At 36.9% G+C, this 12,653-nt stretch overlaps 1 protein-coding gene across 2 annotated transcripts in view; it reads right to left on the bottom strand.

Moving 5' to 3' along the window:
• The window catches only part of VAV3 (vav guanine nucleotide exchange factor 3), a 451,154-nt gene that overhangs the window by 129,138 nt on the left and 309,363 nt on the right, over nt 1-12,653 (bottom strand). For both annotated transcript variants that reach the window (XM_051993189.1, XM_051993190.1), the window contains exon 18: nt 9,463-9,485. In XM_051993189.1, the coding sequence (XP_051849149.1) occupies nt 9,463-9,485 (23 nt within the window). The remainder of the gene's footprint in view (nt 1-9,462; nt 9,486-12,653) is intronic.

Raw genomic sequence — 12,653 nt, 5'->3', positions numbered from 1 at the left:
AAAGAGTTTTCTCACAAGTCAATTCCTTATACCAAATGGTGTCATAGAGCAGATCTAACCTGAGGGAGAAGAAAAGGAGGAGGAGGAGGAGGAAAAAAAGGAAGAGGAGGAGAAGGAGCAGGAAAAAGAAGAGGAGGAGAAGGAGGAAGAGGAGGAGGAGGAAGAGAGAGGGGAGGAGGAGAAGGAGGAAGAGGAGGAGGAGGAAGAGAGAGGGGAGGAGAAGGAGGAGAGGGGAGAAGGAGGAGGAGGGGGGGGAGGAGAAAAAAGAAAGAGAGAGAGAGAGAGAGACAGAGACAGAGAGAGAGAGAGAGAGAGAGAGAGAGAGAGAGAGAGAGAGAGAGAGAGAGAGAGAGAAAGAGAGAGAGAGAGAGAGAGAGAGAGATTCAGAAACAGAGACAGAGACAAAGAGATAGAGAGAGATGAAAGAGACAGATAAAGACAGAGAGACAGAGACAGACAGAAAAAGACACACAGAGAGACAGAAAGAGACAGACACAGTGATAGAGATGACAGACAGAGAAAGACAAAGAGATGAGACAAAGAAAGACACAGAGAAACAGAGAGAGACAAAGAGACAGAAACAAAGAGAGAGAGAGAGAGAGAGAGAGAGAGAGAGAGAGAGAGAGAGAGAGAGAGAGAGAGAGAGATTCCTCATAAGGCAATTCCTTATAGCAAATGGTATCATAGATCAGATCTAAACTGAGGGAGAGGAAAAGAAGAAGATAGGAGAGACAGAAACAGAGCAGACAGAAAGATAGAGACAGAGACAGAGACAAAGAGACACAGAGAGAGGAGAATAAGAAGGAGGAAGAGAAGAAAATGGTGCAGGAGGAGGAGAAGATGGTAGAGGAGGAAGAGAAGGAAGAAGGAGGAGAGAAAAAGGAAGGGAGAGAAGGAAGAAGGAAGAGAGAAAGAGAAGAGAAGGAAGATGAAAGGAAGACAGAAACAAAGGAACAAAAAAGAAAAAAAGAAGGAAGGAAAGAAGGAAGGAAGGATGAGAGGGAGGGAGGGAGGGAAGAAGAAGTAAGATTTTGTACCTAGAAAACAAAAGTGGGATATGTATATGAGTGGATTGCTTTTGACTACAATTTAATACAAATGGAAAAGAGCTGGAGTTTGAGTCAGAGAATCTGTATTCAAACCCTGCTTGCCATTTCCTACCTGTATAACTTTGGACAGATCATTTAATCTCTCAGGGCATCAATTTCCTCATTCATAAAGTAAAAGAGTCAGATCAGATAAACTCCACAGCCCTTCTCAGATCTAAATCTACCAAGGGACCATGTTCTTTGAAGGAAGTGTCCCATTTGAGCATGCTAGAATGATGGATTGTAAGAAAAATTTTAGTAAAAGAACAGTAGAATGATAGAATCCCTAACTCCCTTCTTCCTAAGGCTAGTAACTTCCTTTCCTGGTAACATTGTTGACTTCATGTCCTTTATAGTACAGCCAAAAAAAAAAAAAAAAAAAAGCCAACTTAAGAACATGACACAATGTAGACATATTTTCATGGAGCCTATCAAAAATGAAACTCAATTACTTTTTGGGGAAAAAAAAATCTGTATCTAATTTTATTATACAAAACAGTACTAACTGGTCTCTTGCTACAAAGTTTTTAGACATTGTACCTAGCAGGAAAAAAAGAGAGAGAGAAAGAGAGAAAGCAAAAACATAAATTTAAATTGGTTGTTATTATAGAAATATCAATCTAATTATCACTCAAACCAGTTAGTCATAATTTAGTGATTCCTATATTTTGGGCATTATGCTGGGTTATTGGGGTTTCAAAGAAAGGGAAAACCAGTAACTACCCTCAAGAAGCTGACACTCTAATGGTGGAGACAATGCATAAAAAATTAAGCCCATGTAAGAGATATATATGTAATAGATGGAACGTAATCTGAGAGTGAAAGGCATAAGTAGCAGAGGCCTAGAAAAGGCTTCCTAAAGAAGGTGGGATTGGGAATGAGTCCTAAAAGTAGCCAGAAACAACAGGGCATAGAGTTAAAGGAGCAGGTCAATTCAGACCTAAGGGATAGTTAGTACAAAAGTTATGAACATGAGAGATGGAGTGATGACATTTCAGGAGAGTTAAATGAGGGCAGATGAATTGCAGTATGTTAGAAAGTTTAGTAAGGGACCATGTTGTAAAGCACCAAATAAAGGACTTTATGTCCGATTTTGGAAATAACAGGAAGCCACTGAAGCCAACAAGCAGAATTGGTCACATGGTGATGCCTTTCCTTTGGAAAAACCACCTTAGCAACCAACTAGATGATGAATCACAATGGGGAAAGACTTTACCCAAGGAGACCAACTACAAGAACCCAGGCAAGAATTAACAAAGGCTTAAACCAAGATGGTAGCACTGTGCATAGAGAGGAGAGACTATATATGAGAGATGTTGTAAAGGTAGAAATGAAAAGATTTGGATGTATAAGGTGAAAGAATAAAGTCGATGACATTAAGAGTGTGAGCTTGGGCATTTAGAATAACAACACCTCAACAATCGGGAAATTGGAAATAGGGGGAAGTGGTAGAAGAAAGGGGGGAATGGTATGGTAAGCTCTGTCTTGGATATCTTGAGTTTTAGACGATTTTTTTGTTGTTGTTCAACTATGTCCAATTCTTTTTGACCCCATTAGGGTTTTCTTGTCAAAAATACTGAAATAGTTTGTTATTTCCTTCTCCAGTTTATTTTGTGGATGAGGAAACTGAGGCAAATGGAGTTAAATGGAGTTACATGATTTGTCCTGGGTTACATGGTTATTTAGTGTCTGGGGTCAAATTTGAACTCAGGACTTCCTGACTCCAGATCCAGTATTATATCCACTATACCACTTAATTGGGACATCGAGATGATTATAGGATATCCACTTTGAGATTTCCAAAAGAAACTTGATGATGTATGACCATAACTCCTGAGAGAAACTAGAAATAGAGATCTATTGAACCCAAGTGAGGCGATGAGATCAACAAATGAGATTTCATGGAGTGAAAAGAGATGAAATAGGTCAGTACAAAGTCACACTTAATGGCTGTGGTATAGATGAAGTATCCAGAAAGAAAACTGAGAAGTAGTCAGGTAGGAAGGGAACAAGGAGTGAACAACAGCACAAAAACAAACAAACAAACAAAAACCCAAGAGAAAAGAGCATCTAGGGAAATTGGTGAATAGTAGCATCATTAGCTACAGGAAGATTCAAGACCTATGAGAACTAAGAAAAAAACCATCAGATGTGCCTGAGACTCCTTCTGCTACTAAGTCAGATTTGGTGATAGTTCAAACTTGTAAGTGAAAGGATAATTAGAAAAAGGGAGGAGAAATTGAACCCTGGTTCCTTACTTCTCCTAGTTCTTTATTTTATCTCAATTCCTTACTAAATTACAGTACTAGTCAATCTACAACTACTACATGAGAATGTTCAAGGAAGGGCAATGCAATCTGATTTAACACATCACTCAAAAATCTTTACCATCAGGGCAAGTGGGTAACACAATGGATAGAGCACTGGCCCTGGAGTTAGGAGGTCCTGTGTTCAAAAGCAACCTCATCTTAGGCAAGTCACTTTATCCTGATTGCCTCCATTTTTTTTTTTTTTTTTTTTACTTTAAAAATCTTCACCTTCAGTAAAACTGTGGAGTTGACTTCTTGAGTTTAAGGTCAACACTGATCATCTTCCCTTAAGGGAATAAATAAATTCAATACATTATGGTTCTTCAAGTAGGGATTTTAACATTAAATATTTCACTGGCATACAGGAGGTTAAAAACCATATAAACTGCAAGTATACTGCAGTTATGTTAACAAATATTGGTTTTACCTGATGAAACATCAGTGACCCTGGTAGCAGAGGGTGCCCTCTAGCAATTGAGCAGCCAAGCCTAACTTTATTCATCAGTAACAAAAGAAAATAAAAACAACTTTTCTCTTGGAACCTTTAGACCAGGATTCCTAGAGAGATCAACGTGAATTACCGTTTTCCCCTTAATAGTCAAAAAATCATTTACATTTAAAAGCACTTGAGTTCCCAAGCATCAGGATGACGTTCGCTGAACCTTAAATAAACCTTCAAAAAAAACTGTTCTGAAACTTGCCCATTCTCTGATTTTCTGCTCTTTTACAATATAATCTTGTCCCTATCCATTTACCCAAACTCAAAACACTGGTTGATATTTCTAAAACTCTGGGATTCTGTCTACCATGGGGCCAAAAGTACTGTGCCATCTTGGAAAAGCTTCTGTTGCCTTTAAAATTCTCTGCCAACATAATATTTGAAAAGTTTTCACTTTCTTGAGGCAGACCCATGTATTATGTGTGGGAGTGTTCCCTGAGGGGAAGAGATTCTATTCTGCTTTAAACTCTAAAATTTTTACTTGATTTTTGTAATGGCTACCCTGATATGTATATTTTCTCTTTCTCTCTCTCTCTCTCTCTCTCTCTCTCTCTCTCTCTCTCTCTCTCTCTCTCTCTCTCTCTCTCTCTCTCTCTTCTCTCTCTCTCTCTCTCTCTCTCTCTCTCTCTCTCTCTCTCTCTCTCTCTCTCTCTCTCTCTTTCTCTCTCTCTCTCTCTCTCTCTCTCTCTCTCTCTCTCTCTCTCTCTCTCTCTCTCTCTCTCTCTGTCTCTCTTTGGAAAACCAGGATTTTGTGTGTGTGTGTGTGTGTGTGTGTGTGTGTGTCTGTGTGTGTCTGTGTCTATGTATATAACTTATGTGTGCTCGTATATATGTTTGAACTTTAAAATTTACATTTCAATACCATTCATTCCAAAAGTAAATCAATTTTCAGTAATGATTTTGTCAGATTTCATCCATCCACCCCCAAACTCTTGGATCCAATTTTCATAGGAACATGGAGTATTCCTACAATACCTCTGCCTTTGCAGAAAGCAAATTTACCTCCAAGAGTAGTTAGTTTATGACTGTCAGATTCAACAGGTATTAAATACATCGTAGGTTATTAAATTCAGAACGTGTTTATACTCATGAGCAAGCCCCATGACTAGCACGTTTAGTTTTCTGACTACAATTTTTAAACTTCACTTTTAAGATAAATGAGAAGGAACAAAATCAATTCCTACATTTCAGACATGGAGATTTTGTTTTATTTTTGGTTTTGCTTTTTTTTTTTCCATTAGGAAAAGCAACAGATAGTGGCAGTAACATTTTGTGGAAAAAAATGACTTTTGGAATACCAAAAGAGATGAACTTACTTAGTATCCCTTTTCTCTACCTCATACCTGACACATGGAGGACAATTTACAAATGCTTTGAACTAAATTAAGCTGCCTTAAGAAGTACAGTACAAAGTATGCTGTAACTGTAAGCCAAGTTTGTATTCTATTTCTATTAACTTAGGATATTAGACAACTGACTGAATCTTCTGGATTTCATCTATAACTCTATGAGTCTAAAAATAAGTGATGGACTACAAAAGTTTTATTTGGAATTAGGAAAACTGGGGATTCTTATATTTAGTTGTTCTATGGTCATTGAACTGTTGTTTAACCTCTTATATTTTCATCTACAAAATGGGTGCAAAAGGTGTGGCACCTGCCTTGAAGGGATACTATGAGTTTCAAATGAAGTAATTAATGTATGCAAAATGCTTTGGAAACTATAAAGTATTATGCAAATGCCAGCTACTGTTATTGTTGTTATTATTACTATAAATATATTATTTCAGTTTATGGAGCCTAAAAAGGGTGAGATGAGTACAGTGTAGAAATATCATCTATTTGCTAGTTAGTCTTACAAAAAAAAAGCAAAGGAATATTTGGAGGGTCCTGAGATGAGCCTATATGACTGCTTTAGAACCAGTTGGGCTTTCCCTTGGGCTCCAGCCTCATTCCTGTGATGGAAGGATGGGCATTTAAAGTGGAAGGAGGAAGAAAAGTATAGAAATGTATCTGATTTTAAAATCCTGTGAAAATTATCAATTGCTTTTTTCCACATTTTTTGACATAGATTCACCTACTTTTCATCACATAAATAAAATAGAAACAGACTTTCTTTTAAGAAAAATACTCAAAGGTCAAATAACTGACATGTGAGGTAAAAACAAAGGGTAAGACCTATCAAAAGAAACCTGTCCAGGAAAACTTCAACAACTCAATAGAGTTTTGGTAGAAAATTAAGAGGATCAAAACCCTACAATATTATCTTCATTTCTTGATGTCTCATTTTTGGCAGTCTTGAACAAAATTGTTAACTATATCCTTTAGAGATTACACAGTCAGCCTAAAAATCTGGAATTATACTGAAGATTACAGATTAACTGTTAAAAGGTAACAAGCATTATTTTAGACAGAAAGCTCACTGTTATATAGGGTAAGGATAGCATCAACATTTGTTGGGAGATTTTGTCTTGAGTTCGCTCTCAGTGAGCAATGGGCTAGAACTTTCATTACATGTCACCTATCTAATAATAATAACTCAAGCTTCAGAAGAGTATTTATTAAGGGTTTACTTTGTGCCAGACATCCTAAGTGTTGAAGTTATCAAAACAAAACAAAAGAAAAACAGCTCCAGCCCTGCATGACCTTACATTTGAATGAAGACAACACATAGGTTGTTCAGGCATTTTTCAGTCACGTCCAACTGTTTGTGACCACATTTTGAGGCTTTCTTGGCAAAGATATTGGAGTGGTTTGCCATTTCCCTGCCATTTACAGATGAGAAAACTGAGGCAAACAAGGTTAAGTTATTTGCCCAGGATTACTTAGATAGTGAGCATCTGAGACCAAATTTGAACGCTTAAAGACTCCAGATTTCAAGCTCCTTCTATCGTACTACCTAGCTGCTAGGTAGTCTATATTTATTCCATATGTAGGTAGAGTGGGAAAGTAATCTCAGAGGAGAAAGCTTAGAAACTGGGAGAATCAGTAAAGCTCTCCTAGAGAATGTGGCTTTGGATCTGAGTTTTGAATCTAACAATTTTATATCACTGGTCACTCTAACTCCTGAAAGAAAAGAATGGTTCTATATTTAGTAAAAGAGGAGAATGAAAGGTTATCAATGAAAGGTTAGTGTCAAGATAAAAATGTAAGGCTCCTTCTACCAATACTCCTTTCAGTCCTTGCTAAACTTTAACAATCTGTTTGAATGTTACCTCACTGAAGCACATTGATATTATGTTATCACATTTTCATATCCTTGTGACCATAGGAAAGGCATTTAAAACTTTTAGGATATATATCCTAAGTGCCACAATGGATTGAATACTACACTTGGAGTAAAGAAAATCTTCAAACTTGTGGCAGATATGTACTAGTTGTGTGATCCTGGACAAGTCACTTAAATTCTTACAGATTTATTTTCATTATCTATAGCATAATAGCAGTTAACCTTCCAGGGTTGTTTTGAAGAACAGATGAAGCCATATACAAAGCACTTTGCAAATTTCAAAATGCTTCATATTGCTAAACATGATCATCATGTTATTTTTATGACTATTATTATACATTTATTATGTTTGTTGTTTGGCTAAGAAGAACATGTACTTTAAGATTTTGAAATTGGGATTTGTCCTTTTCTATCTACTCCCATTTTAAATTTCACTTTCATTGTTATAATAACAATTAGTTTTGTCTGTGTTTTTTAATTGTTATTTTGTTTTGTTTTGTTTTCTGCTATCATTATATTCTTTATACTTGGAGTACAGTCAGAGTTTTATGGCTTTTGGCCAAACACCATAGCTCATGTCAAAGTGCTCTGAAAATCTGCACCATTTCCCAATGACTTTTGTTTTGTTTACATAAACTAGAACATGATCAGAGTATTCTATTTTGAACTAGCATCAGAAGTTAGAAGACTCTGCCTTAAATTAAGTAATTCATGAAAAGGAACCTTGTTAATGAGAAACTTTACCTGTATAAAAAGTTTGTATAGTTTTGATAGATCATAACATGATATGGTCAAGGTCATTGAGACAACATAATTAATCTCTTTGTGTGCTTAAGTGGCAGATTCATGAAACAAGATTGCTGGAAACACAATGGGATAGGCCTTTCAATACTCACAAGTGGTTTGCCATAATATAACAACTATCTATCTGCTTCTAGAAAGTAATCTCATCCATGGCCATAAACTTCCTAGTATATGAATGTCTATTAATAATAACTCTTTTAGGACTAGGATTTGTTCATTTGTTTATTTTTTGGGGGGAGGGTTACTGGATTTTAATAAGAGAACGACTTTCCCCATGTGCAAGTTAGTTTTGTGAAACAGTAGCCTGCCAAATTTGGTTGCAATAGATTCATTTTGAGATAGAGAATCAGTCAATATACTTGGAATGTAATGTCTTAGGAATCTTTTAGTGCAATTCTTTCATTATACAGATGGGGAAACTGTGCCCCAAAAAGGTGAAAAGATTTGCCAAAGATTTTATGAAAATTCCTTATATGCTCCTCAGGAAGAATTAGAGAATGAATGCAAACTTTTTAAAGGAATAATGTTTTGTTTGTTTGTTTGTTTTTATTTGTGTCAACAGTAATTAGTTCCATCCCTTGTATTTTCTTAGAGAGAAAGGGAGAAAGGGGAGAATGGAAAGTGGATCCTATCTGTGATTTCATTGATGTAGAGCAATAGTTCTCAATTTTTTTAGCCTCCAATCCTTTCATATTCTTAAAAGTTATTGAAAAGAACTTCTGTTTGCATGAATTATATCTGCCAATAGTTATCATATTAGAAATTAAAATGTCTTACTATTGTTAAAATAGTTTTGACCTCAGGAACTCCCTGAAAGCATCTCTGAGGACCCTCAATTTCTGAATTGGTGTTGAAGAAACTCCCCTCACAAATTGATAACAGCCAATTCTGCAAATTGCAACCATGTCATCTTAAGAGAATTGTCTGGGGCAACAGTTAAAAAACATATCCAGGGTCACTGAGACAATATGTCATAAGTGAATCTTAAAGTCAGTCTTTTTTTTTCTCTAAAGTTGACTCTCTAAGCCAAGGTACTTCTTTCTCTTTGCCTAGTTCAGGCACTTAATAAATGTTTGTTGAATTTAATTAAATGGCACTGAAGGGTCATCTAATCCACTACTCTGTTGTTTTCCCCATCTGGTTTCTATTGGGTAGACAGCCACATATTATGGCTATATCACTGCTTAAGCTTTGTTTTTTGAACCACTCTTAAGAATAGCACTTCCATTTCAATGCTGGCATGCTAATGTTGTAAACATTAGCTTAGATTTTCTCATTTTCTATTAAACTGTTAAAAAAATTAGAAAAGAAAAGAAAATTCAGTAGAGACATGATGGCAAGTAGTGTGACTTTCACTCTCCCCATTAACTGACCAGTGCAACTCATTCAGATGTATTTGGCTGCTTCTTTTATCTCTAGTTATGTCCACATTTTTTAAAGAGGAAAAGCATGTACATTTTGCATTTAAAAGAACCATTTCTGCTCAACTTAGCAAACAATGCAGAAAGCAAGCATGTAAAAACTTTAATCTTACCTCAGGTTTGAGCGTCCCTTGTTCTGAAACAAATGTAAAAATGGGCATTGTCAGTGTAAGCAATTGTGTTGGATTAGAAATCTCAGCCTGGGCTCTGCTGCCAGCTAAAACACTACGGCTTTGTTTTCCTAACTGATACCTGTAATATATTTCCAGGGTCCCTGGGGCTGGGCTACTTATTGTTTTGCAACTCCGGTTCTCTGACCTGATTGGCTTGCCAGGAAAATGACTCAGAGCTCTAAATGGCTTGCTTATAAACTATACTTAACTCTCTGAATTGCTTATTAAGCAGTGTCAAATAATTAAACCACAAAAGCTGCTCAAGTAGAGGGTTTGCATTAACTTTCTATGCATGAGAGAAAGCTGTCTCCTCTCAACTTTATTACCTTAAACCTGGTATTAGGGTTTTTAACTCACCAAATTGTACCTACGTGCCATACATTCAGGTTCCCACTACCAGTTAAGCAACAAAGACTAAGGCATATTAACACTTTTTATTACATTTGTACAATTTTCATGTCTACTTGACTCAACTCTGATCTAAAGGAAAAAAAAAAAAAGAGAATCAGCATTGGATTATGATGTGAATATTCTCTCCTCTTTTGTTACTTAGATAAAAATTGGAGGTTTCTCTAGAGCCCCGTGTTCCTATGAAATAGGAATAACACTTTAGTTACATTGTGAAGGTGAATAATAGTTATAAAGTGCTTTGAGATCTTTGGATGAATTAATGTCAGAGAAGGACAAAAGATTATTCTTTATTAGAGCAGGGCCACAAACTGCCTCTTCAAAAGCTAACAAACAGGATTAGGTGTAGAAAGACATTGCCCAGGTCAGTCAAGGGCTATGCTCTTGAGTGTTCTATATCCAGGACAGACTCAATGATCTTTAGCCACCCCTTGGGCATCCGGAAGCACCATTTTACCATGATACTACCCCAGGTCTTTTCTACCCCAAAATGATTTCATAAAGAGAAAAAATAGAGCCAAGTTAAGAAGGAAGAAAGCAGAGAGCTAACAAGATGGTAGATCTTTTCATAAGTAGCTGGCAGGAATAAAGGTGTAAATCAGACAGACTAAGACTTCTAGAGAAAGATCTGTCACCCATCGTTGGCTGACCTTGAACAAGTCCCTCAAATCCCCCGGATTGGATTAGCTGATGGATACGATCCCTTCAAACCCTAAAATTCACATGACTTATGAATTCTAAGAAGCCCTATAATCAGAATTCCAGGGAGGGACTCCCACTGCAGCGTATACCTAGCCAGCTGTAACAGGTTTACACACTGAACCTGCCTGAGGCTAACAGAATGAGTTTTCTTTTGCCTTTTACCTTTTTTCCCCCTCTCTCCTTTTATTTTTTTTCTAAGAGAATATTCTTTATTAGTGGGAACAGGAGAAAGGCATAGATTGAAAGTCACCTTCCTTCCAGAGAAAACCATGTGCCTGAGAGCCTTTCATCAATTCCGATGCAAGTCACCTTGGCTTTCCCAGGCTGCTGTCCAGGAAAGCAGTTCTGCCTGACCCTGACCCTTCCCTCTGTCCATATCCCAGGGAGAACAGTTCCCTGCAGATGTGGAGGTGCAAGCAGCCCTTGTCTTTATAGCACCATGTCCTAGGGCAATATTTTATCCCAACAGATGAAGAAAGCAGCTGCTGGTTACATTAACACTCTCATGCACATTTAAGGCAGCTAGATAAGAACAAGGGGATGAAGCTATTTTGGATTAAACCAATCTATACTTGATGATTAGATACTTGATAGTGATTCCTGTGCATTTTCATACACACTGGAAATGCACTTTTTCCTCATCTTGAGCCATCAGAATTCTTAATTTTCTTCAATGCTCAACTTAAGTTCCATTTTTTTTGTCAAATGTTTTTCCCAATCCTTCTAATTGTTATTGTTTTCTCCCTGTTAACCTAGTCCGTGAGAATATAAGCTCCTTTAAGACAGGAACTGTTTATCTTTTTGCTTGCATTTGTATACTCAGTGTTTAGCATAGTGACTACCAAATACCAAGTCCATAATAAATGCCTGTTGCCTGAACTTGACTACAATTCGTATTTTCCTGGGAGAAATATAGGTTCCTCCAAGTCTGTTTCAATTTTTTTTGAGGGGGGTCTTTGTATCTTCAAGCTTTAACACAGTGCCTGGTAAATAGTAAGTGCTTAAAAATTGCTTGCTGACTATATGTACCTTCCAACTAGGTTATAGCAGTGATGATTCATTTTAGGGGAGGTAGGTCTTGGGAAAGATGGTATCCCAATACTCAACACAATGCCTAATATAGTGTAGATGTTTGATACATATAAAAATCAGGTGAATTGGTAAGAGAATTTGTTTGAATATAGGGGATATATCAACTATGACCAATCATTATTGGTCCGGAATCTTTTTCAATGAACAAGTATTTATTAAGTACTTATTACATGGCAGGTAATGTGTGTATACATATGTATGGGGTGTGTTTATGTGTGTGTGAGAGAGATAAAAGGTGAGGGGGCAGGAGGAAGGGGAACTCACAGAATTTTAAAGGTAGAATTTATCTCAGCTAGTCAGTTTATCAATCATCCAGATATCCAACTCATGCAAAGAATCTTATGACTCCACAAGTGACCAATCAATTTTTTTCTGAAGACTTTCAATGGAGTCTTCATTTTAAAAACCCATTAGAAGTAGTCCATTGTATTCATGGTTAGTTCTCATCATTAGGAATTTGGTTTTGTTTTGTTTTGTTTTTCCAGAGGACAAGCATAAATCTGCTTTTCCTATGTACCCAGTGTTCCTAGTTCTGTCCCTTGGAGCCAAAGAGACCAAGTCAAATCCTCCTTTCTAGCTTCATGGCTAGTCAGGGTTACAGGATATTCCCTTACAGAGCAACACAGAACATTCCACAGATGTGAGAAAGAAGTAGGTAATAGTAAAACATGGGGCTGGAACCAGTCTGGTACTGTCTGCTGTATTGTACTAGTTGAATTTCATTCCTAGAGAAGGATGTTCAGCAGCAAATAAATGTGACACTTTCATAGTGAGAATACAGACAGAACAATGCTTAAATCAAAGTCAATTTTCTTTCTTTTTGCTTTTACCACCAGAGAACATTCTGTTTTATTAACATGTAAGATTTCTGATTCCAGGAAGGCAAATGAAGTCAAACCACTGCAACGAGCGTGGCTTACTTGGGGCAT

Source organism: Antechinus flavipes, chromosome 4 (assembly GCF_016432865.1).
Source record: "Antechinus flavipes isolate AdamAnt ecotype Samford, QLD, Australia chromosome 4, AdamAnt_v2, whole genome shotgun sequence".
Classification (NCBI taxonomy): Eukaryota; Metazoa; Chordata; class Mammalia; order Dasyuromorphia; family Dasyuridae; genus Antechinus; species Antechinus flavipes.
The sequence above is the reverse complement of the archived record's forward strand: the minus strand, read 5'-3'. Positions and strand labels throughout refer to the sequence as shown.